This window comes from Charadrius vociferus, unplaced genomic scaffold (genome assembly GCF_000708025.1).
Source record: "Charadrius vociferus isolate BGI_N301 unplaced genomic scaffold, ASM70802v2 scaffold110, whole genome shotgun sequence".
Taxonomy (NCBI): Eukaryota; Metazoa; Chordata; class Aves; order Charadriiformes; family Charadriidae; genus Charadrius; species Charadrius vociferus.
In genome coordinates, this window is record NW_009646761.1 from 3,212,272 (window position 1) to 3,237,586 (window position 25,315).

General features: G+C 41.7%; 1 protein-coding gene across 1 annotated transcript in view; it reads left to right on the forward strand.

Moving 5' to 3' along the window:
* PCCA (propionyl CoA carboxylase, alpha polypeptide) overlaps positions 1-25,150 on the forward strand; it is a 306,936-nt gene extending 281,786 nt beyond the window's left edge. Inside the window, exons 22-24 of the mRNA XM_009892045.1 lie at positions 8,046-8,186; positions 20,690-20,767; positions 24,812-25,150. Coding sequence (XP_009890347.1) covers positions 8,046-8,186; positions 20,690-20,767; positions 24,812-24,880 — 288 coding nt within the window. The 3' untranslated portion in view covers positions 24,881-25,150. The remainder of the gene's footprint in view (positions 1-8,045; positions 8,187-20,689; positions 20,768-24,811) is intronic.
* The last annotated feature ends 165 nt before the right edge of the window (positions 25,151-25,315 follow it).

A 25,315-nucleotide genomic window follows, 5' to 3' on the forward strand; every position in this document is an offset into this window, starting at 1 on the left:
CTAGCCGCACACTTGGGAGGTGTTATTTCAAAGTAGGCAACGCAGTGTTTTTTTCTACTGCCATTTGTTTCTATTTCATAGGTGCCTTTGGTTGGCCAGATCTATTTAGCATTTTCTTAAAGTTGTAAGCTTCAGTGATAAAGGAGGATGATCCACAGGCTTTGTATGTCTGGTGACCAAAATCTAAACTGTTGAACTCCACTGTCATTTCAAAACAGCGAATGCTGTCTTTAACATCACTCTATTTACTTCTGTTTGGTGTATTGTGTTGGAAATAACTTAAAGGTTCCTCTCAAAGTAACTGAAGCACTTCATCAACCAATACATGATTCTCTTCTGCTATTCACTTGATTTTGCAGCAAGCGGTAATTTGTATGTTAGTACTGCTTTTTTGCAACGGGTAACTGTCCACCCCTAAGCTCTCCCTTATATGCATGGATACACATACACATATATATTTGTAAAGTGTGTTTCTTTGGGAACTGAGGTCAATAAACACTACTGCAACACTTTACCCCTCCCACCCAAGTAACAATTAGCTGCCATACATAGGAAAAAGGAATAGTTCCAAAAGAAAATTAAAAACAAGATTGGAAAATGCCCTATCTCTCTCTTTTTAATGAACCTTAGGACAGTGAGATACCTAGTAGATATAATGAATTCTCTTTGCTCTTTTAAGCTAAGGCAGTATCAAACGCTGAAGTGGGGTTTGAACACTCAAGGGAAAGGTACCTTGTATTTTTCGGAACTTTATTTCACCGTGCTAAGATCTTAGAGCTCGTGGCTGAAAGTCAGCGTTTGCTCTTCAGTATCGTGTTGTGAGTGAGGGAAATTATTTTCTCAGAATAGGACACTGAGTTGTATTTTAGTTGCTAGCATCTTGTCTTGGCATTTTGTTAGTGATCAAAGTGGGAAGCTAAATCTTAGCTGTGTGCAAGTTCAAGTTTTCTGAACAAGATAGGAAAAAAATAGTATAATAATTTGGAGGCAGAGGGGAGATGATTTAGAGTGCAGTGGTGTTGGCTCCAGCATGTATACTAGAGCAACTCCTCTGCAGAAGAGTTATGCCAAACGTTTGCAGTGTCTGTAGGGGAAGAAGCACGGCTCAAAGGTCAGCGTGTCACCCAGTTGACTTGTCCTTAAATGTGGTGCTCAAGATGGCATTGCAGCTCATCTTCCTTTCATAATGCCGTTTTTAGCCACCTTTGCCAGGAACCCAAGGCTCAGGCAGACATGCTGGACATCCATCGCGTGTGCTTGTCCCCCGGCTCCCCAGTTACTTCGACTCAGTTGATCGACTTCAACCAAATGTAACGGAGCGGGAAGGGTCCTAAAAGCATCATGGTCCAGTTCAACCCATGCCGTGAATAAAAGGTGTCCAGCTAGAGGAGAAGGCTGCGACTCTGTGCGGTAGGGAGTGCGGGCAGAGGGTTTGGTCAAACTCACCGTTTATTTAAGGCGAGAGAATTTACACTGGGGAGTGCAGTTATGAACGCCCCCAAGGCTGTAATGCTGTTTTAGACATGACAAACAACGACAAACCCCATCTGTGAGAGAGCAGGCTGTGTTACTCCTGGTGCTGACACAGCTACTTCTGACTTCGGAGACATTCTGCTCTCCCGCTTGCGCAGTACGTGGAGGGGGGTTTTCAGGGATTTTCTTGTCTCCGTAGTAGTTGTTACTACAGGTGTGTAAAGCTGCTTTCCTTTTTCCTCCTTATTTGTCATTTAACCTATCAGTAGCCACTTGAATATCTTGAGTTTTAGTTGTTGGGGTTTTTTTTCTTTTTTTTTTAGCACAGACACATTTTCTGCTTAAAGAGCCTACGCTTCCAGTCCGCAGATGGGTCAGGGGAACATCTGCTTTGGATAGTTTGCAAGTGTTACTTATTAACTCGGGCCCCCAAAATCCAGGCACTGTGGCGACTGTTTTCAGGGCGTTCTCAGCCTGCTACTCGGCTTTTGGAAGTGTGTGTTGAGGTTCATTACACACGTTTATTCTTCAGTTTTCTGCTTGGCTCGGATTCGCCACTGAGATTCTGTTCTGAAACGATGATGTAAAATACGTACATTTCTTTTTTTCCCCCTTAAGCCTCAGTGCAGCACTTTTTCCCCTGTAGTTCATAGCGGTCCTGCTTGTGGGCAGGTTTCAAAGGAACCTCATCTCCATATGGTTTTACTCGATAATCCTTTATCCACCATCTTCAGCTCTCATTCCGTTGCTTTCTTGCCCGTGGCTACGTTTCTATCTCTGCATCAATTAGCACAGTGATTTATACAACAAGCAAGCAGTTTAGAGGTAATGGTACACAATTAACATCTCATTCCACCATAAAGGGTATGCTAAATACCCCAGTCACTGCTTTCTCTGCCTGGAATTGAAATAAGTGTTTGTCCTAATTCATATGCTATCTGATGTGAAGTGGGCCCGCTTTGTACGGCACTACACCATTAATCTAATTATAGATAGCTGCAAATGAAGTGCTGTCTGAGCACAGAGACTGAAGAAAATAGCGCTTTTGTCATTTAGCGTGACTCTGTGAAGCAAGATCGCACTTTCCATGGCAGCACGGCGAAATGGAAATCTGAATAATATTGCTGCCTGTTGCATCTTTTCTAATTACGGCGGCATTGTAAACACAACCGGGCGCTGATATAAATAGAGCTGTAGAGGGGCTGTCATGTGGGTTGTAGGAGAAAATCCTCAGTGTGCTGTTGTATTAAATGATGCATCCTGATTGACAGCTACCTTGAGACTGCGCTGATGGAGTTGTCAAAGCGGGATGCTAACGGGGCCGCTCCGCCGGCGGCAGCTCGGCTCTACCTTTGCCCTTCTACCTATTCAGCCTTAGTCCCGAGCGGAGGGAATATAGATTTTTTTGGTTTTGTTTTTTTTTTTTGGTGTGGCTTTAACCCTTGGTAGGTTTCTCTAGAGTGTTAATTACGTGTCACACAAGGAATGGAAAGTGGGAAACGTGGCTGAATTACAATTCTAATTAAGTTTCTGCTGCTGGAGTGTGTGCTCTATGGTGGTGAGGCTTCTCTCTTTTTTTTCTTTCTCTTTTGCTCCTACTAAAGGCTCATGAGTTTTTGTGGCTGGGGGGGTTTTTTACTGTCTCCGTAGCATGTTAAGTGGTGGCTTCTCCATTAGACTGAAAGTGCCGTTATTTTGTGCAGGTGTTAACGCCAGTCCTCACCACCACCCTGTGGAAGTAAATTAGCTCTAGAACTCAGAGCTCAGGAAAAAAAAAAAAAAGCCCCTGTGATTTGCAAAATGTCATTTATCTCCTTGTTGAGTAAGAAATCCTCGACTCTGAAAGAAGGGGGTGCCTGACACCTTCAAGTAGGATGGAATAAATTCATCATTTTCCTGTTTAAATCCTTAAGCAAGGGTAAAATGTTAAAATGGTTAATAAAAAAGGCAGCATGCTCGTTGTTTTCAGCACTGGAACATTGCTTAGTATTGCTTTGAATGAATACTGAGTAACATACTCCTTGTGAATCCACCATGGTCAAACCGCAGGTGACAGCAGTTAAGTGACTTGAGGCAGGATGCAGATTAGGAATGTTAAAAGGAAATTACGTGACCGCAGTTAATAAATTTCACTGATTCCAAAAACGAGACTGCAAGGTTAGCGAAAATAATGAAGACGCACAGCAGACAGTTTCTCTACTGAAATCTGAGCTACATAAGATTTTCACCCTTCTGACCACAAGAATGACAGACATTTGAAAAACATGGTTGAACATTTAGGTACAGCATGCTGAAAATCCACATCTGGCCAGCAGTCCAAACACTGCCGTAAGTAACACATGGGTAGTGATACATTAGATTGCTCTGTAAAATCTCCAATGGAGTTTGAACATTTACAGCTTCTGGGGACACGAGTTTCAGGTGTACAGGGAAGATCATATTTAATAAACTAATGTGAGATGTAACAGAGTACAGTTTTGAGCATTTTAGTGAACGTTTACAATATTCTGTTGTACACAGCAAGGGAACCATATCTCTGCAAACTACAGAACTTGTTTTTAAGTAAAGATGGGGTCAGATGTGCCCTGGCCAACTTTTTTGTAGCAGCTGGTCTACTTCTTACCTACTGACTTGGGGGATCAGCACGGTATATTTCTACAAAAAAAAAAAAAAACCACCTTGACAAAACCCAAGGTGTAATTTTCACTGTATTTGCTTGCTTTTCCTCCCCTTACTCCTTTGCACTGCTATTATTACACCTTTTTGTTTTCTTCTTTTTTGTCACGGGGATTTGGTTGTAAGAGGTAGTTTTGCATTACATAAACATCCAAGTAATTCACTGGGAGAGGTAGGATGGGATACTGTTACCCTTAGAAAACTATTAAGTAACACCACTTTTCCCTACTATAATTTTTGTCAACCGATTGTGGACTCCAACAGTCTTGTGGAAGAGAAACACCTGTTTTCTATGCCGTCAAAAGCTGTACGGCTCCTTTCGGGTACCTCTTCATTAACTGTGCTTTGGCTGGCAGAATTAGGCACTGAAACCCTGCGGAGTGGAGCAGTGGCTGGTGACAACTACTCATCAGCTCAGACCTGATGGCTAGCAGATTTCCTTGCTCTGAGAGTCCACCCGCTATCTATTTATGACTCCAACAGATGTTTCTTCTGGTTTAGGCCAGTGGAAACCGTCTGGCCTCTATTTATAACCCAAACTTTACAGCCTTCCCCAATTTACGCCCCTTCTTTCTCCCATCTCCTCCTGAGAATAAAGGAAGAAAACCTGAACCTCGTCCGCGCTCCGTTAGTAGTGTATCAAAACTTCTGCTTCGTTATGTTCAGCGTTCTCCTCACTAAATAAAGGGCATAGCAGCAACGTTAATCACGTAATGAAAAAAAAAAAAAGGAGTGGGGAGGGTGTATTCTTAATTGTCTTTGTTTTAGCGGCACTGGCAGGCGTTTTTGAGGTGGTCTTCCAGAGAGCATGGTGGCTCTCCCTGAGCCCCTGGCTGCACCTGGGTTAGGTGAAGAGCACCCCTGCATCCCCCTGCACAGCTCATCCCCCAGAGATAAGAAACAGCCTTACAAAGGGACGCTTATGCGGGTATTCGGTGGGGTCCAGCCAGCAGCAGAAATACATCAAAGGTAATCTTAAAGAAGGAACCTTTCTTTGGGCTTTGTCTTTTTACATTCGGAAAGGTCATTTGTGAACCAACCGTGCCAAAAAAAGGCCTTTCCCCACAAGTTTACTGTTGTTATTTTTTACTTTTTGATTACAGTAACTTGCTTATCCCCCAAACAGACTAAAGAACAATAAACAAATACAAAAGGAAAAGGAACAGCTCATCAATAACAAAGACCTGCGTTTTAAAGCTTTGAGTGTACTGACTCTCACATCTCACTCCAAGCAAAGCAGGAGTCCTGCAGAGAAAGGAATCTAAAAGATATGAAAATTATAAAGATAGTAAAAACAATGTTTGGTAGGGATATTTTAACTTGGTGTGGAGAGCTGAGCTTTAAAGTGCGGCGGACTCAGGAACGTGTTTTTTTCCTCCGCTGCTGTACATTGTGGAGTGCGTAGGGAATTCTGCATTTCAGTCCCTGCGAAATACTGCAACCTAGATGAATGCAGAAGGTCTAGCTTTCACGTCAAGTTAAAATTTTGAAATTTGGCAGCTCGGAAGTATTATATGTGGCTTCAAAAACGAAATGGCGTCTAAATCTAATCCTTTGAAATCATATCAAAACAGTCTCTGGCAAGAGGCAACAACACAGTCCAGAAATCTAACTTATTCCTGTGTTCTTCCTTTTTTTTCTTTTTTTCTTTATTTTCAAACTCTGAGTACAAAGAAGACACTAACCACGGATACTGAAACTGTGCAATTTGGTGTAATTATATTCCCCCCCATAGATTTAATGAAGGACTTTTAAGTACAATTTATCTTTGATAAATAGTCCCTCTGCACAGAATGTTTATTAGATTGACAGCAGAATACACGCTGCAAGCTTTTTTTCCTTGCCACTTATGACTCAGATGAATTTTAATAGGAGTAAAAAGCTTTTATTTGCACAGTAATTTCACTTAAGGATCATATCCTTCAGAGGCTGGCAGACACTTGTACGTCTTGATTGCAAAACAGACACTCGAGAGTAGAGGAACACGCAGAAGATGTTATTATTTGACTTGTCACACCGCTGCAATTCTGTTTGCAACTTATGTCGTCAAATCTCCTATAGGCATCACCTCCCCTCTCCCTACAGCCTACATGCAGGCGTGCATACATGCATGCATATGCACACACACACACACACACACACACGCAGGCTTTACTTCTAGAAAAAGAAACTGCAAGGAGCACGTCGCGCTGAACGTAGTTGCTTGTGCAGGGAGAGAACTAGCTGTATTTTTGGATTGGAAAATGTGAGTGCCACAGTCTTAATTGTCATGATGGTGCCTGCGGGAGGCTTGGAGTTAAAGCAGCTTTTTGCATACAAAATGGGGCTGGTTTCCCCGTGCCATATCAGTTGTAACCGAGGCACACGTTTGGGAATGGGTTCTCAAATCTTCGGGTGCCACTTACAGCTTCTGGGAATACTGTTGTGGCGTTTTATTCCGTTTACGGGGGTGGTGATGGTGGAGGATGGGTTCATTTAACCGTTTGGTTGTATTTCTGATTAGAAGCGAGTAATTCTAACTGAACGGCTGCACTGTTCATCGTACATAATCTTGCGTGTCCAAACGCCATTTATGGGGGATGATAATCTTCTGTTACGTTGTTTTAATTTGGCTTTGAAAGCTGCTTTTTAAAGATGTCATTGCAGAGTTAATAACCTTCTGCATGCATTTCTAAGTACCTTGTTCTACTCTCTACGGAAGCAGAAGGTAGCGTCCCCCTTTACCTTCACCATAAGGATATCGGATTTTTTCTGTCTGTGTAAAAATGAAAAGTAAAGACATTTTATTGCTAATAAAACAATAGCTAATTGTTTTGGAGGGAAACATACTGTTCAAAGCAAGGTGTTGAACTTTACATCAGCAAAATACACATTTGAATTGTAAATGCGGTTCATCCAATGCTTATTATTAAAACCTTTGTTTAAATTATTGATGAAGTGTGGTGCTGGTCTTCACTCAGTTGGCCTTGGTGAGGCAGGAGTTTCATGCAGAGACCTGCTGCCATCTACTGGCTTTTTGCATTCTTTTTCAAGTGCCCTGGGACAAATGTGAAGGCCATCTGTCTAAGTGCAATGAATTATCCGTCGAAGTGATTACAAGTTTTTAAAAACTAAAAGCCTGGAGCTGAAATTAGTGTACGCACATACATGTTTTCAGAAAGGTTTTGTTCAAAGGGAATCCCTCAGACACTTGAGGGTCATCCTTTTCCATTCCTAACTGCTATAAAACATACTAGAGAAAACATTATTTTTTCTCAAGGTAGGTAACAGCTGCTGAACAGTTTTTATTACACATAAAGTATATTCCATACAACCACATTGTTCCATCATTCTGCCCGTGGATGAAAAAATGGAAGTGAAATTGTTTAATATGTTTTAATTGCAAAATTTAAGCAAGTTATTAACTTCAAACATTAAATACATGATAAAAAGAAATGTTTAAAAAGTAAACATAATGTTCAAAATCAATCATGTCATTGAAAATCTGGCAGAATCCCAAAAGGTCAATTTCCAGTTCAGCACAGCACTGGAAATTAATTCCTCAATATTCCTTATCCAGTAAAGATAAATGTGCAGTAAGCAGAAGGATATTTCCAGTTTTTAAATTTGTATGTCCCCTCTCTACCTCTAATTTTGAGATGAATCTGACATTCTTTACTGTACTTGAGTCTTCCCTTTTACGTTCTCATTGCTGCAGTTTGGGGCTGCATATTTTTATTTCTACATCCTGAAAATGAAACGCTGAATAAAAGATTTCAAACAGTGATTTTTAGACACTCCTGTGAAGAACAGATAACAGATGTATTACATAAAAACATGCCATAAAATAGTGCAGATTATTGACTGGAATTCATCAAGGTGCAGCTTTCTAAAACATTCCTCTTCCTATTCTTTAGTACAAATTACAAATACTGACGAAGGTTGCTGCAGAGCTGAGCAAGTACATGCCAGAGAAAGCAGCAGAGGACACCTCCAGCATTTTGAGATCTCCCATGCCTGGAGCAGTGGTGGCAGTTTCTGTCAAGCCTGGGGACACGGTAAGAAATGTGATCTATATATCTGCATTTTCATTATATATTCCACACAAATTTCTCCTTGGTGCAACTGAAACTACAGGTCACAGCTCTATTTTTTTTTTTTCACCTCACCTGTAGAGTAAAGTGTGCTGAAGGATGTGTGCTGCTTTTCATTTGAATTATAAAAACTAATAAGGAAGCACAATTCAAATTAAACTGGCTTCAAAAGGAAAATTTTCAGCTGGGTACAAGTCCACAGCTGAAACTCAACAAATAGCTTGGGTTTTTATCACAAATGCCTTGGCAGGTGGAATAATACTGTGTGTGTGTATATGTGCATGTAAATGTACGTAAGCATATATACGCTGTTAGTGCTAGCAGGAGGGGATTGTTGATTTTCTGCCCTGAAGCAATGAAAATAGTACTAAACAGAAAGGAGACAGGATAGATATTTTTCTCCCCACACCCCCTTTTTTTTTTTTTAAAGAATCCCCATCTTAGAATTTTGCAAGACATAAGACTTTCCTGAATTTGGAATTCCATGCTGGGAATTCCCAGTCTCTTAGGAGAATCTTCTCGTCCTGCAAAAGGAGTAAACTTGACATACAGAAGGGCAACAGAACATGCCATTGCTGTCCTGGGGATTTCCAGTGCGTCTTACCTTACATGGAGCTGGAAACGAATGTAAATGCAGTGTTTTAGAGTTACATGTAAACACCTACTTGAACTTGAGCTTTATATGAAATTCTACCATGTTGTATCACAGCTTATTTCTAAGGTCAGGACCCTTATCTCTCATAACCATTGAAAGCAATAGAGTGATGCAGACACAGGAATATTTGAATCGGATTGTGCAGGTAAATTTTAAAGTGCTATTGTCAGTTAAATGATGCCATAAACGTGTATGTGGCACTTAGATACAAACAGAAAGCTTTAGTCGCAGAGTTCCTAACTTATGGCAATGAAACCTAGATTTTCTTGAGAGATGATGTAGAAATGGTGTTAAGATCTCGAGTCCAAAATCAGCGCCGCATTTACTTTGTGACTGTCATCAATCGTGCCGGTAAAGTGATTTGTTTGCTTACATTTTGCTGTGATGCCGCTTCTGGTTTTACAATATACGGTTGTTTCTGTCTATTTGCAGAGAGAAGGGAGTCATCATGTTAATGTTAAAGACCTGTAGGTGCAAGTATTTGTATTAATGAAATAAAGACATTTCTGAGAAAACAGAACTAAGTACAGCTGTATAAAAATTAGCAAGAGAGAAATTCTTTTAGCTTCTACACGTAGCTTTCTAGTTTTGTGACCTATACATGCACACACACACTATTTATACCTTTAAAAACAGCAGTATTCAATTAAAATTAAGCACTATGTCATCGCATGGACAGAGAAATCTGTTACTTCTGTGTCTAGGCAGTCAGAGTGGCTGAATGAGGGAGATCTTCAGCATTTTTTTTGTGTGTGTGTGAAAAGTGACAGGAAACATTTTTAAGGCAAAGATTTTGAGCCTTTTCGTAATTTGTTTAAGATTTTTTTTTTTGCAAAGTTAATTCTGCTAAATGTTATCAGCCTTCTTGCCCCGAAGAATAGCTCTTGTTATCTTGAAGGAATAGAACCGTTGGAGAAGGAGGCCAGAGCCAAAGAGATTTTAAGTAAACAAATAAATAAACCTCCCTCCACAAATCCACAAGTGGTGCAGTGCATCAGAGCACAAGTTGTTAAATAATGTGTGGAGCTTTTTTTTTTTTTTTTTCCTCTCTTCTCCTCTCCTGCAGCTTTTTGCTGGAGGCACTGAGTGGCAGAGCATTTGAGCGGGCGTAATCTATGTTCTGCTGACCTGAGCTTGTCAATGCTAATTGTGTGGCTTTAATTGCAAAAACACATTTGCGTTATTGAAAAGGGTTTAACTTAAATCCTTCCTTTTCAGGACTAGTGTCAAAACGTTAAAAAAAAAAAAAAAAAAAGGGGGAGCCAGTGAGTGAGATGAGGGTAGCATCAGCTATCGGCACTGAATAAGCAGTGGGATGGTGTGATTCAGATTACACGTCTTGGCTGTCCGTCAGGAGCCAGCTCACTCAGTACAGCTGTTCAAGGCGTGATGGGCAGGGAACTGTAGCTCCCTGATAAATACAGCTCTTTTTGTTGCACTGCTTGGGAAAAGTCTTATTTCTTTAGCTTGCTGGAGAAATGGGAATTTAAGTAGCTCCTAGTCTGTGTTTGCAACTGGGTGTGGGCAGCTCAGATTTGCACGGCGTGTGAAAACAGCACAGGTGACAAATGGGAGAGCGCGAGGTCGTTGTCCATCCTTCCACTCAGGTGCTGCTGCTGCCTCTAGCAATAAAGCTGTCTGGTTATTAGCTACTCCGAGATTGTTTTCTCCTAACCTGTGGTCTATGCGAAATAGCGTTAGCGCAGCACGGTCCCCGCAACAGTGCCGCGCTCACAGAGGGATGCTCTCAGTAGCACGGGGAGCTGGGCTGCCGTACCCCTCCTTCAGCTGTAACTTTACGAATGGTGAAGAAACTCCTAGAGAGGGACACCTCATCTCTGTCTGAACGGCCGCACTTGCAAACTTGTGTTTATTGCCTGCGGTTCAGCTATAGGGCATCACGCCCGGTCAGGTAAAGCATATGGTGTTTGTTAGTGCCTCTCCGTGTGTCCTTAGCCAAACGAGAAGGCGATGCCGATCTCTGCGTTAGTTTTTCTCACTCAATGTATCATTGTTTTTCCTGGAAGCGCAGTGTTCTCATTTGGCTGCTGTTGCTGAAAAATACTTGGTCTGATGAAGCCCAATAGAAGATCGTGTGGGCATCCTCTATCCAGCTGCTCTGATAAGCAGTTTTCAATTAATTCTTGCCAAAAGATATTGCATATGCAAGGAATTTATTTTCTTTTGTCTGTAAGATGATCTATAGATTTTAGTAACACAGTGGGGAAGTGCTGTTTGTCATTGAGAGAGAAGCAGAACTTGTGATGCTGCCAGTTTTTTTTTTTTTTTTAGCTTTTTAGTTACTTTCTACTTTCTTTATTTTCCTTCATGCGATCAGAAGACTGTAATTAGTTGTCACTCAGTTATTCCTGGAAACACAATGAAGGCGCTCAGAAGCAGAAAGCAACATAAACAACAACAAAATTTGAAATCGGGCTGACTGGAAAGAAGGTTAAGATTATTTAGGTAGGGAAAGAAGATGTAATAAATTTAGCTGACATTCCTCATGATAACACAGTCACGTTATATAGGAAATACCCATTTTGGTGGCTGAGGGCATTTCATGTTTATTTTCTAAAGAAATTGTTAATGATGAGTTTGCATGAGGAGGAAATTCTGATTTGAGAGAGTTACTTTTTGGTTCCCCGTGGTGCCAAAGGCAAGAGAAACCACTGGGCTTCAAGAGTCCGGCCCAGGGACTCGCTCCATATCTGCTGTTGCCGATGGTGGCACAATCCATCCCTGCTGCCACACTGCAGCAGTTTTGTGCCCGAGCGTGGAGGTGGCACTGCTCGCGGTTTTAATCTCACCACAAAGACAGAGCCATAAAAACGACTTTGAGCCGCACAAATTCACTGCTTTACTTGAGAGAGCAGGAAACAGGCAGGCGCTTGCAAGTATTTCTTCTTCGTCTTGAGTCGCTTGGCTCGATTTTTGTGCGTGGAGGTTTCTGTGCGCTGAAACCGCAGGAGCGGGGAAAGCCCGAGGTACTGACCAGGTAAAGCAATCTTGTTGTACCCCGTTTAAAGCAAGGCACCCGAAGCGCTCCCACAACTTATTCCAACTTTGGTAGTCTGAACGGTTCACAGCAACAAAAAAAAAAGATTTTAACTGTCCTGATTGCCTTGTAGCCTTTGCTCTGTTTTTACCTATGAACATAGTTTTGGCTTTTCCAGTTTTCCATCTGTCAGAAATGCATAGGTGTTTTTCTTTTAGCCTATGTTTCTGTTGGTTGTTTTTCTTTTTTAATTAAATTAGGCAGAACAGGTGGCATTACTAAGCCAGGCATTGGTCAATAAGCTAACCCCAGTGCTGGTAGCCCAAATCACTTTAATGATTCCCCCCCATCCATAAATATGGAAAAGCAAAGAACCTCTGGGTAAACACCCCACCGTTACTGAATCTTTGTAGGCCTACTGCCAAAAGAAGAGAGCAGTTAATTATTTTGACCTAAGTTTCTAAATTTCCTCTCCTCTTCCCAGTAATTTAAGATTACCCCAGGTTTTGGAATTCGTCACCGTTCAAACCACGCTTTAAATGGACTTTTCTCATATCAAAATTTCTTATGATTTCAAATTGGTGCTAGTGTAGCCATGGATATTGATACTGCATGGGGCGATTTGTTTTCTACCAAGATGTCAGCTATTAAATGTATATGCTAATGATCTTAGTAATTTCAGATCTTGAAGGTTGCTCTTTTAGCTGTGTAACTTACAGAACAGATTCCTGTCAATGATCCCATGTTTTAAAAACAACTGAGGAAGCCGTTTTAAGCTGCATTCCAGTTCTTCTAAACTGCATTCCTCTTCGAGTTCAGTTACATGCACGTTATTTCAATTTGTCTTGTTGTTCTTTAGAAAAATAGTTAAAAAAACCCCTCTTTCTCCACAATTTTCCATTTCAAAAGCCTAGGAAAGTTCTTGCTGTGGGAAAAGATATGCTTTGCTTGACCTCTACTGCTGAAATGCTCACTACTAAAAACCAAAACAAAACAGCTTCCTAAATTCTGTTTCTCACTATGTCGTTCATTCTTGTGAAAGAAAAGGTGGAGTTATAAAGTTACCTGTTGCCATCGGCCAGTTGTGTGTTGTTTTAAATTATATTTGCCCTTCAGACCTCAAAATCTAAAAATAAAAATTAAAAAAAAATTAAAAAAAATCTCTTTCTTATCATATTTATATTGGTTGGAATTTATAACAGAGAAATAACAACCAGGAAAAACATTAAAAATGTATTTGCTTAGGTAACAGTTTCACATTTTATTTCGATAAATATGGTACTGATAATTTAGTAAGATATTTTTAAGTTCAAATAATATTTTTCTCTTGTGTGTGAATCTTTTTTTTTTCTTCTATTGTTGTGTTTCCTTTTCCTTTCCTTTTACCTCCTTTCCTCCCTCTTGTTCTTCGGCAATCCCTAAGCAAATATTAACTGCATTTTTCTGTGAAACAGAGTTTGGAAATTTGACCAAATGTGGTCACAAACCTCATGTAATTTTTATGATTCTGTGTATTAAATAATTTTTTGGGGTATATTTTTTTTTTTTAGGGGGAGGGGGGGACTTGATAAACAGGAAATTAAACCATTTTCACAGTTGTGAAATTTCAAGAGTAAAAGCATTCAAATATTTCACCATTCTTATGACATGAGGCTTCAAGTAATAATTGTGGTTACATTAAAAAAAACTTAACTGTAGTAATTGCCCATAACATATTTATGTAATTTTTATATTTGACTTGAATAGATTTTTCTTCTATATCTTTATGCAATTGCAGAGTCTTAGATTTGTGTTCGAGTGTAGTGTAATTAAGAATAAAACCCTATTCGGATGATGAGGTACAAATAGTCAATATTATTAGAGTTTCCTCCTAGGAGAAAAATGCTACTGTCCTTTGAAAAAAGAATCATAGATTTTTTTTTTTTTTTTTAATTGGCGTGCTTTGCTGTTTCGAATGGTAAGTAACTTTTTAGCTGTTACTGAAAAAGTTGACTGATAACGATTGGTGTGCTGGAAACTAAATTTTGCCTTGGGCACAAGAATCGCCCCCAGAAGTGCTCTGACTGCGTATCGCTTCCCAACACGCTGAGGTCTCAGAAGCAGTTGGGGAAGTGTGTTTTGGATAAGTGGGAGTGCAATGACCAGTGCTGATTGCTGTCAGGGGGACATCACTGACCTTTGGTTAGTCAGAGGTCACAAAATTTGAGATGCGCTGTCTTCATTAAAGGAGTGTGGCAAAAAAAAGTTTAATAATGATTTGTCAAGTACTGTTAATTGCCCCTAATTATATTTGCAGCTCTGTAGCTCCCATTTCAAAGTTAATTTGGAAAGAAGGGAAAACCTGCACTAATTATTTTACATGGTAATGGACAACGTCAAGGAATTTCAATTGCTGCTCATCCAATTCCTCTTGATTTGTTTTCTTGTTGGATGCTTGCTGCCAGATTGCCAACAAGTCAGAGAGAAAAAAATCCGGGAAGGGAATGATACCAGCATGGGCTGAGTTTAAACAACAAATAAACAAACGAAAACCCCAGTATCTTCAGAAGGGTTTTAGGTAATGAATGCATACTCAAGTCGCTCTTCGGTGGTTTTGCACAACCGTAAACAAGATGAATGTTTGTAATTATTTTGCAGGAGCCTACAAGAGAGGGGGTAACTGCGTTTCGTATGGCACCGTCTTGCATTGTCCCTTCTTACTTACAAAGCTCGACAGGGACACGAGTCTCAGCATAGTGGAAATTGCGAGGGATGTTTACTGGTGTCTCCCCAAAGCTGAGAAAGGAGATATCAATCAAATCCGATTCTCTCTTCACTTTTAACCAAATCTAAGATCGCTTTTGCTTAGGGCTGTCATTGCTTTTTTTTTTTTCCCTTCAGAGCCAACAGCCTTAAAAATGTTACGCATCAGAGCACCTGCGTTCTAAATATAATGGTCTTAAAAATGTAATTGAGGGATTTTCACTTTTGTAGGCAAATCAGCAGGGTTGATATTGATCCATCTTTTTAGGGAGCCACAGTGCACCAGAAGGTGATACTGTAGAGGGCCCCGTAAACCCTCTGAGCCTTCTGTCTAATTTGGCAGAAAAACACAGAATGTCGGACAACAAAAGAACGATCCGATTCCGTAAGAAATCTTCATCCCTCCCACCACCTTTTCACAAGATTAAAAAAAAAAAAAAAAAAAAAAGGAAAAAAAAGACTTAATTTTTTCAGCTGCACACAATGATTTGGTGCTCACTCTTGCATTGAAACAGTTGCTGTCAGAACAGGCAGGAAACAGTTTTAATTGCTGAAATCATTCGGAAGTGCTTCATGCACGGCTTCTATACAGCAGATGCTGTGCATTAATTGGCCTGTGTAGGGCTGACCCAGGGTTCCTTGCAGCGGGCCCAATTTTAGGCAGAGGGTTTAAATAGCTTATTTCTTATTTTGTATAACCTGGCGTACATTACGAGCGCGCTTGCACGTGGGGTATTTCATGGTCTGCAGTTTCTAATGTCATGTGGGTTTCAAAACCTGTGTTTCTGTGGTAATGTACTAGCAGCAGGTAAGCTCTAAATACCATCCATCAGGAGCTAATTTTTTATCCAGATACTCCAATGACTGATGAACCTGTCTTTTGTATGAATGTTCAGCACAGGAGAAAGCCATATGCCCCTGGCACTGGTTCCTATGCATTCTTTACAGTTCGTAGCGAGGAGATGCAGAAAAAAACCAAACCCTTACATTTACACGTCTTTCATTTATTTAGCAGTTAGCACTTTCTAAAATAGCTCTATTTTTTTTTTTTTTTTTTTAACAGTGAAAGGAGATTTAGGTCTCTTAAAGCAATCTGACTACCACTCCTCATTTTCTTTATCAGGAATATTACTGCACACCCTTAATAGGGAACCTTGTTTTGCTACTCCCCGTCTGTTCAAAACAGACCTTAGCCCATTAGAAGGTCCTCCCTTGTGTGGGAAGACCACAGCTGTTACTGTAAATCTCATCCAGTAACTGTATCACCCCCATTTTGTGGCTCTGAAGGATGAAATTGAGAAATGGAATACTGTGCAGTCATCCTTTACATCTCCAATTTTAGGCCTTTGCACATCATTTTCATGCTTTTATTCCAAATCAAACAACATTAGTGAGCAACACCACCCTGTGCTAAATGCCTAGTGTCTAAGGCAGCACCTACAATCTTTGTTTTTTGGAGGATTTAGGATTTGGAGGGAAGTTGGGGTTTTGTTGATGGTGGATTTTTAAATTTTATTTTATTTTTATTCCCTCTTTTCCCTCCCTCGACCCCCCAGATCTTTCCGAATCCTCAGAATTTGTCGGAAGCAGAAGTCCTGGCGGTGGCAAGGTGCCTAAGATGGAGGAGGCTCTGATGTGCCTCCATGGAGGAGGCGAGAGCTCAGCACATTTAACAAACACAACTTTAAAAAGGTTTCTGTTTCTTTAAATCCTTCTGAATGAAGTGGATCTAACTTCTTATGAAGGATATTGGGGGCTTTAATCAGAAATAAGAAGTGGTTTAAATCATTAGCACAACAAAGCAAACTATAAGCTTGAAGATAAAAGTCTCAGGTGAAAGAGTCCTCTGAAAATAAATGGGACTTGATAGATTTCCATATCATTTATAACTTCCCTTAATTACACTTGGAAGACTTGCCAGTAAAACTGGAAAATTGGCAGCCTATATCCATTATAGTAATTTTGCCGACCATGGCAAGCAGCTGGCTTTACTGGATTTTATTTCCCATCACTCACAATTAATCATCAGCTGGAGATGTCTGAAACTCCTCAAAACGTAGCAATACTGTGTGACATTCAGGCCTCCTTAAAATGCTAAAATCTGCTGAGTAAATGGGCCGAGTTCCCCTTCCAGCGAACTCATTTTGGTGCGAGGCAGGCTGCCGGTTAATGAGTGCCACTTTGATAATCGGATGCGAATGTGAACCCTGACCTCGTGTCAAAGGAGAGGACGCAGCAAGCTGGATAAAAGATAGGCGATTCAGATCTGCAAACTTTACACCAATTAGACAGGGAGCGGGGAAATACATCAGCGCCGATTGGGTTTATCAGAAAGACTTGTGGGGCTTGTGACCATTTTGTAAGCCTAACATTGAAGACGTCCTGTCACAATCATTAAGTCTTCATCAGATGATGCACAAAAGTCTGAGAAAAGTGTACCGTATTCACAAAGATCCCGCGGTAGCAATGCCCTCGGGTGTGCGCTGTCTTTCTGTGTCTCTGAGTTTTAAAGAGACCTGTCTCTAAGTGCAATTAGTATTTTGTGGTCCTCCGGTAGGTGCGGTTGAAAACGGCTCGGGGTTGGTGCTTCTCGGATTCTGCTCCCGCTCCGTGTCGCGAGTTGCTTGGTTGGGGAATGACTGGAGACAGTCCCCTGTCCTGTGCGTAACCTTTTGGCCAGAGGAGATCACCACCACCGTGCAGTCCCCAAGTTATTCAAACAGTGCTATTGACTGCTCCCAAATTCACATCAGAATTGTTAGCAACATCAAGATAAGTACCCTCCTCTTCAATGATTTTTTTTTTCTTCTCTCCCCCCCCTTTTTTTTTTCTTTTTTGTTTTCACTCTGTGGGGAACAAAACTAAACAGCTACTTTGAATGGTGCCATGCAGAAATAAACTACTAAAATAAGGACTGCAGGTCTAACAGTTAATCACGCGTTTATTTTGATATTCCGAGCAACGTAAAGGTAGATTTATCTGTACCGTAACTCTGTGAGAAAGATACCCGAGTTTAATTTCTCTTAAGAAAAGGAGCCCTTTTATTTTACTTGGTTCCAGTCAATCAGATATTTTGTTTGATTTTATTTGCCTGTTTTGACAGATTTGGGTCATCACTGAGACCTCTCTAAATGGAGATGTAAAGATGGTGGTTTACATTGGTTTCCCATCCACTGAAAGAAAGAAATTATATGATGAAAATGCAAAATTAAAAATGGTCCAGATAAATCCTTAAATGTGTTAGAAAGCAAGAACTTGTGGACATCATTGTGGTTTTCATTTGCAGGCTAAATAACAGGCAAAAGGATATGTGCAATTATGGAATGAAAGAAATTGGACAATGCCCAAAAGACTGAAAAAGAGAAGAGAGATACAAGTGCCTAATTTTAGGATTTGTCGCTTTGCAACACAATAAGTGGAGCTGTAAAGGTTTAACGTAAGAACAGTAATTAAACTTCTGTGCTTTAGTCACACTTTCACTAAGGTAATTTTCAAGAAATTGCGTATCACCAGAAGTACTGACACAGCGTTTTCACACATGGTACCCGCTGAAAGTGCCTCCTTCCTTCCAAATTAGTAAGACTAGATGTTCTCTGGATACTTTATCTATATATTTTAGGGGTTGGGGGGTTATTTCCTTCCCAGACACCGCTTCCTTTGTCATCAACCCAGCAGGTATTATATAAACCACAAAAACTTTATTTTTGAGAAAGGGGGGAAACTGAGGAGAAATTCGGATTCATGGACATTTCCATCCCACAGCCACTAACACTTCCTGGCATTTTAGTGCTGTACTTAACATCTACAGAGGCAATTCTGCACTTTTCCAGGAGATGTATTTCCAGAACTCTGTTTAGATAATTGCCAACTGGTTCATTTGCATGCCGTCCACCTGATGAAGCTATGTTACAGTTGAATCGCACCGTGCCTCAAGAGAAGAGGTTCTTGTGCCCTTGAAATTAGGCCACTCAATTCAAAGCTGCACTCCTTAGCATCTCAATCTTCAGCAGCCTTTAGAGGCCCATGTTCTTGGTGCTCTGATACCCGAGTTTAACCAGAAGGTGGCAAATTTGTTTCTGAAATATGCTATAAGAAAAAAACCTCTCCAACAAAACATTCTTCCCCCCCCCCCCCCCTTTTTTTTTTTTTTTTTTTTTTTTTAAGAAGTAGATATTCATAGCTTCCTCTTAACCTCAGAAATGTCTGGAAATTTCAGAAGAAAAGCTGAGTGGTGAGATTGGGAGAAGAAGAGGAAAAGAGGCAAGGAATGAAAGGAGCTGCTGGGACAAGGCTACAGGCAGAGCAGCAGGTGTGGAAAGGACGGAGACAACAAAAGATGGGGAGAGGGAATAGAGGGCAAATAACTGGGGACAAAGAACAAGTCTTTGATACTATTCACCGAATTTGACACTGCTAATGACTTAAATGCTCGCCTGAAGCTCGGGATGGAATTTCTGCAGGTGAAGTGTTGAGTGTTGCTTATTCTCGGTATCTGATTAGTACACCATGTTCCCATAGCAAACACTCTCCTTATTTACCCCCCAAAAACCGTCACGTTGCTGTTGGCAGTCTGTTGAAGAAAAGGGGTGCAAGCACCTTTTAACGTAACATCTTTTCTTCTGTCGTGCTCAGAATCCATAGCAGGACATCAGTGCTTTTCAGTCATTCCTAGCGCACGCTTTAGAAAAAAAGCTTTATTTAAATTTTCAGAAAGTGCTTCGTGCAATGTGCATTTCATCTCTGACTTCACACCTGTCTGTTAGACAGTATATTCCTCCAAAGTGGTGCACACTTGTCCTTAAATATGTATTATTCATTTTACACATGTTTAGAGAAATATATCTATGTGTATATATGTATGCATATAAATTTTGAGGGCACTGGTACGTATAACAACACATAAACCAGATCTCTGCAGGTCTCAAATTACCCTCTTTAATGAAACTTTGGCATCGGAGTGCAGGCATCCTGAATTTGCTGGGATAATGAGTGAACGGCAGACTACATCTGTGAAAGAGCCTAACGGAAAGACTTGGAGTGGGCGCTGGGAGCCGGGCATCCCAGGGGAGTGTACCTGCACAGCTCCCAAATACTGCCGTGTAGGGCACAGCGCCCGCCCTTCTCCGGCAGGAATCATCTCCGTGGGATGGCTGGCTGATCGCTGGGTTACACGAGGGATAAATTCTGAATCCTGTGTTTTTCCTCTCATGTATAGGCAGCCCCTGCGTGACCACTGTAAAGCCCTGAGCGGCTGTTTCCTCTGCGCAGTGCAGTTCCAGGTGTTGGAGGGAAGATCTGACTGGGAGGCACTGGGAGCCCAGCAGAGCAGCCCAGAGGGTCACTGGTGACCTTGAGCTTGCGGATGCCTGTTAGCAGAGTGCAAACAAGCAGAAGGAGGAAACTTGAATGTTTCCGTTTAAGAGCTATCAGCTGTGGTGAAAATGATGGTTTTGCCTCCACGATGCCTCCCGTGCGGATGAGTGGTGGTGGTTCCTTGCAGGCGTGCTCCCGTCCGTCAGTCCGAAGTCATCAGCCGCCATCCGGGTGCTGCCATGTGCAGAGGTGTGACTTTCTGCTCAGCAGTGGCCCATTGGGTATTGCCGGAGCTTCCAGCCCGTGCTCCCCCGGAGGCGCGCCAAGAAACTTTTGGCTTCTGCATCAGGATTAGTATCTGCAGGATCTGTGCCAGGGAAGCAAAGCTAAAGGCTCCCCGGCCAAAACTGCACAGATTAAATTTTGCTCTGGATTTCACGTCGAACTGTGATGGATGTGAAATGCGAACTGTAGAGGTTGGAGCTGAGGGGATGGGATGGGAGAGGAGTCTTTCAGGTTTGTCTGGGGTGATAATTGTAAGTCGGTGATTCCTTTCTCCCCGTGTTGCTGCTTGTTTGTCAAAGGCAACTGCGATTCGTGGTTGTAGTTTGTGGCGTGACTGTGTGGCTGACTTGATTTGTGCCATGGAAGTCTTTTTAGCATTTAATCAAATAATCCCTTTATTTTCCAGAAGAATCATACACACTTAGAGCATTTCAAATCCTCTCTCCTCATTTTGTACTGCTTTAATTTTACCAGGTTTCCGAAGGTCAAGAGATTTGTGTAATTGAAGCAATGAAAATGCAGAACAGTATGATTGCTGCTAAAACAGGCAAGGTAAGCTACCTTGGGTCACTTAAAACCATATGCAACTTGTCAAATAGGATAGAATTTTAAAAGGAAAAAAGGAGGATTCTGGTTGTTAAGGAATTAAGTCTAATTGTTGTAAGTCTTTCGAAGTGAGGTGTCTTTAATATTTAACATTTGCATCTGCTGTGAATGCTGTTAAGTAGTTCCGAGCCTTAGATAGCACAGCAGGAAATAGTTTTACTGGCTTCAGAAATTCATATAACTCTTTTTCTCCTAAATGATTTGTTTTCTATGATGTTACAATGCCAAGTTGAATTGAAAGGTGTTGCAGACCATTTCTTCAAATTCCATCTTTCCAGAGAGCAACTGAATAAGAGATGTCTTTGCCAGTTAATTCATTCATGGCAAACAGTTTGACATTAAAAAAACACTCAGGAGAAGGCATAGAAAGTGCTTTTGCAGGAAGATGAGAAAAACATTTTTTTAATTTTTTTTTTTATTATTGTGCTTGTTAAATGTGAAGCTGAGATTTGCAAGCGTGTTAAACTTTGCAAGGCTGTGCGTTGCGGTGTCTTGCTTCTAAAGGGGATCAGCGTTGCAGCCCCTGAGCTGGGACTCTCCTCCTTGTGCAGCACAGAATGTGCCAAAAGCAGCGCTCTGGGCAGGCAACTGGTTAAGCTGGTATGACCAGGGCATGACTTAAACCCCATCTGGTCAGGGGACTGTCAGCCCCTAAACTGGGGCTTCAGAGCATCCCTGTGCCAGGTTATAATTCGTAGTCTGAAACCATCATCTAGACAGGGTTCCCTGCCTCATCCTTTCCAGAGGGAGAGAGCAGAGTCACTCTTGAGGAGTGAGAGGGTCAGAGTCCTTGCCAAAGGTCTGGCTTATATATTCTTATATTTCCTAGCACGTCCAAGCCCTTTTCTGCCCGGGGACGGGCCCGTATGCGCTCCCTGAAGCGCTGCCATTTTGTTATTAAAAATAGCAAACCAAACCCCAGCGCGAGCTGCCTCAGCCCGGAGGGAGGCAGCGAGGAGCCTGACTCTGCGGGGCAGGGACGGGGTCACTCACTGGCAAGATTCGCTGAGGTCTCAAGATGGGTCCCTGCGCCAAGGACTGTTTGTGTGTTTACAAGAAAGGCTTTTTTTGGCACAGCACTAAGATCGTCGCTGAGGCTGGGACCCAGGGCTTGCCTCCTCCAGCGCATCTAGTGCAAAACTGGGTCTCGAGGAAACAAATAGCAAAGAGAGGGAGAACGTACCTTCTCCTCCTGCTCTGACATTGCCACTTCATTATTTTAGCTCATGCATTAATTCCTATTTAATTGGTTTTCTCACTTGATTAATGTTTCCCAGCATTTAGGTTTTCATCTTTGCTTAAGCCCTTATTGCTGCTGCTCTTTGCATCCACTGTTTTTAACTAGTGAGTATTGGTAGTTAAAATGCCATTCTCTCTCCCATCCACCCCTTTTTATCTTTGACTTTAACCTTCCCTTTCCCACCAAGGTGTGCTGCAACCTGTGGGCCTGTTCCTTAAAATCCTGCTTGTACTTCTCCCAGTAATAAGTATCTCCCACTCACTCTTGTACAGATGCCAGGTAAAACCCACGTTCTGCTTATGAATCCTTCAAAGTGGGATTTGAATGGTGCGCAGGCCATTCAGCACCTCGCAATGTCCCCATGGCACCTGCGTTTTAATAATAAGCAATTTATTTGATTCTTTAGAATTTTAAGAATTTTAAAAAGCAAAAAAAAAGTTTTGGGCTGTGCAGAAATGAAGCTGCTAAACAGAATTCACCCTGTTCTGCGGTGCAAAGACGTGGCTCTGAGTGCTAAAACAACTTGGCCCCTCCACAGGAATGGGATGTTTGGCACTGGCTGTTAATCTGTGTTTTGATGCTTTGAAACCATGTTTTGAAACTCAGTTCGTTTGTCTTCAGCTGGAAAACGTTCCCATTTTCATTCCCGGCTGAATTCCTTTTCTGCATCAAACCCCATCTTCCTGTTTGCAATTGTGAGAAAAGTGCGTTGTTTTTATCCACTTTGAGTTTACTCCAGCTGCAGGTGGTTTAAAAATGAGGGAAAGATGGAGAGGAACTGGTGTGCCTCCTGGCTCCTATGGGACAGCTGCGCGTGGGTCAGGATGAGGAGCCGGCCCCGCTGCGTGTCGAAAATCACTGGGGAGTCAGAAACACTAGTCAGCTACGATGTTTGCTGAACTTTGGCTTTGTAGAAAAAGAAAAGAAAGAAGTAGAATCTTTTTCACCCTGCTTTCATCTCTTAAAAGATTGAGGCTTGGGAAATGGTTAGGCTGCCTTGCTATTGATTTAGAAATCACAGAATCACAGAATGGTCAGGGTTGGAAGGGACCTCTAGAGATCATCTAGTCCAACCCCCCTGCCAGAGCGGGGTCACCTGCAGCAGGTTGCGCAGTCCAGGTGGGTTTGGAATATCTCCAGAGTGGGAGATGCCACCACCTTTCTGGGCAGCCTATTCCAGTGCTCTGCTACCCTCAAAGTAAAGAAGTTCCTCCTCATGTTTAGATGGAACTTCCTATGTTCAAGTTTGTGCCTGTTACCTCTTGTCCTGTCACTGGGCACCACTGAAAAACCTGTTCCCATCCCCCTGGCACCCTCCCTTTAAGTATTTATAAGCATTGATAAGATCCCTCCTCAGTCTTCCTTTCTCCAGACTAAAATGACCCAAATCCCTCAGCCTTTCCTCATAAGAAAGATGCTCCAGTCCCCCAATCATCTTTGTTGCCCTTTGCTGTGCCCTCTCCAGCAGTTCCCTGTCCTTCTTGAACTGGGGAGCCCAGAACTGGACACAGTACTCCAGATGTGGCCTCACCAGGGCAGAGTAGAGGGGGAGGATGACCTCCCTCGACCTGCTGGCCACACCCTTCTTGGGGCACCCCCTTTTTTGTGTCTCTCATGATGTCTTTGCCTGTGTACGGTGTTCAGCTTTATTTTTGGGGCAACGCAGCGAACGTGCCTGTGCTGCAGAGCTGGAGAGACGCTCGCAGCTCACAGGGCTTTAGACTCTCAAACTCAGACGTCGGCAATAGTGTAGCCATAGTAGCCTGGTATTTCAGGGATGCTGCAGGTCTCCTTTAGGAGCCTGAGGTAACGTTTGAATGACTAAACTGAGGTAATTGCTGAATGAGGTTTTGACCTAGGATTTGGCATGTCAGTGTGACCTCTGAATATTGCAAGCAAATTCTTAATATACAGTTTCAAGTCTTTTCTGGAGCTCCATGTGCTGAAAGGGAATTCAAACACATTACAGCCTTTTATAGAGGAAATGAGAGACTAGTATAAGATGTTTGTGTTTTAAAATTCAGGATTCTGCACATGAGTATGTAATTCATCTACAGATGTAGCTGCATTTATTTGACAGTGGTATCCCTTTGCCAAGTTCAGTTACGTTAAAGGATCCAAATTCAGATGTGAATCAATCTATCTTAGCTGTCTGGGGATTGAGGGAAAACCACTTCATGGCTCCAGTCCCAAAATTCAGTTATACTTAAAATCTGTAATGCAAGAAAACTGGAATAGTTCATTGAAACATTCAAGTGTGAGTGTTGAAGAGTCAGCTTGTCATCTAAAAGATTTAAAAATTTAGTAGTAAATGAACAGCAGTGCTAACAAGTGGAAGAAAAGTGCTTTTTAATTTTTAGAAGCGCCATCTCAATCTGACATTCAGATCTCCAAGCACCTAAGTAGTAAGAAAACCAGCAAGTGGTAGGTGCCTAAAGACCTTGATGGAGTTGGACATGATTTGGTCAAGGGCTGGAGCAGGCTGCCCACTGGTTGTGGAGTCTCCATCCTCACAGGTACTCAAAACTCAGCTGGACTCTGAGCGTTGGAGGTCGAGCTGGTAACCTCTCGAGGGCTTTCCAACATACATACGCCTGTGATCCCCGTGGTGGTCGTGACGTTGTATAGTGGCCATTTACCCCGTGCATGCAATGTCAACCAAGCCATTTATTTAACCGTTTATTTCTGAGTTATTTAAATTTATTTGCTGTTGAGGAAGACTGGAAATTGTTTCTGTTTCTGTGCTGTAGGTGAAAGCTGTGCACTGCAAAGCTGGTGATACCGTTGGAGAAGGAGATCTGCTGGTGGAACTGGAATGAAGTTGCCTCCACACTGTTGAATTAGCTAAGCCTTTATTATTTCCATCCATAAAGCAAAATTAAGGCAATTCAACACAGCAGATGGACAGTCCTATGTGCAAGATTTTATACGGTCGTATTTATTGTATCAGTGGTTAAGACAGCAAACACAGATGTTAAACCTTGGCAACAGATCCCAGATTTTTACTTCCAGAAATACTTGTACATAACCTTTGTAATTCTTTGATTTTTCAGGATCAAATAAAATCAATAAAATACCATTTTTGCTTTAAAACAGGAAAAGCCTCTTTTTTAAAAAAAGAAAACAAAAGCCCAAATCGGATTCATCTTCTCCACCGTAGTATCACGGGTTTGAGGCCCCAGCCGAATTGCACAGAATGGTTGGTAGGAGTGAAAAATTAACCACTGAGTAGTTAACTGAGCAGTTTTCCTACG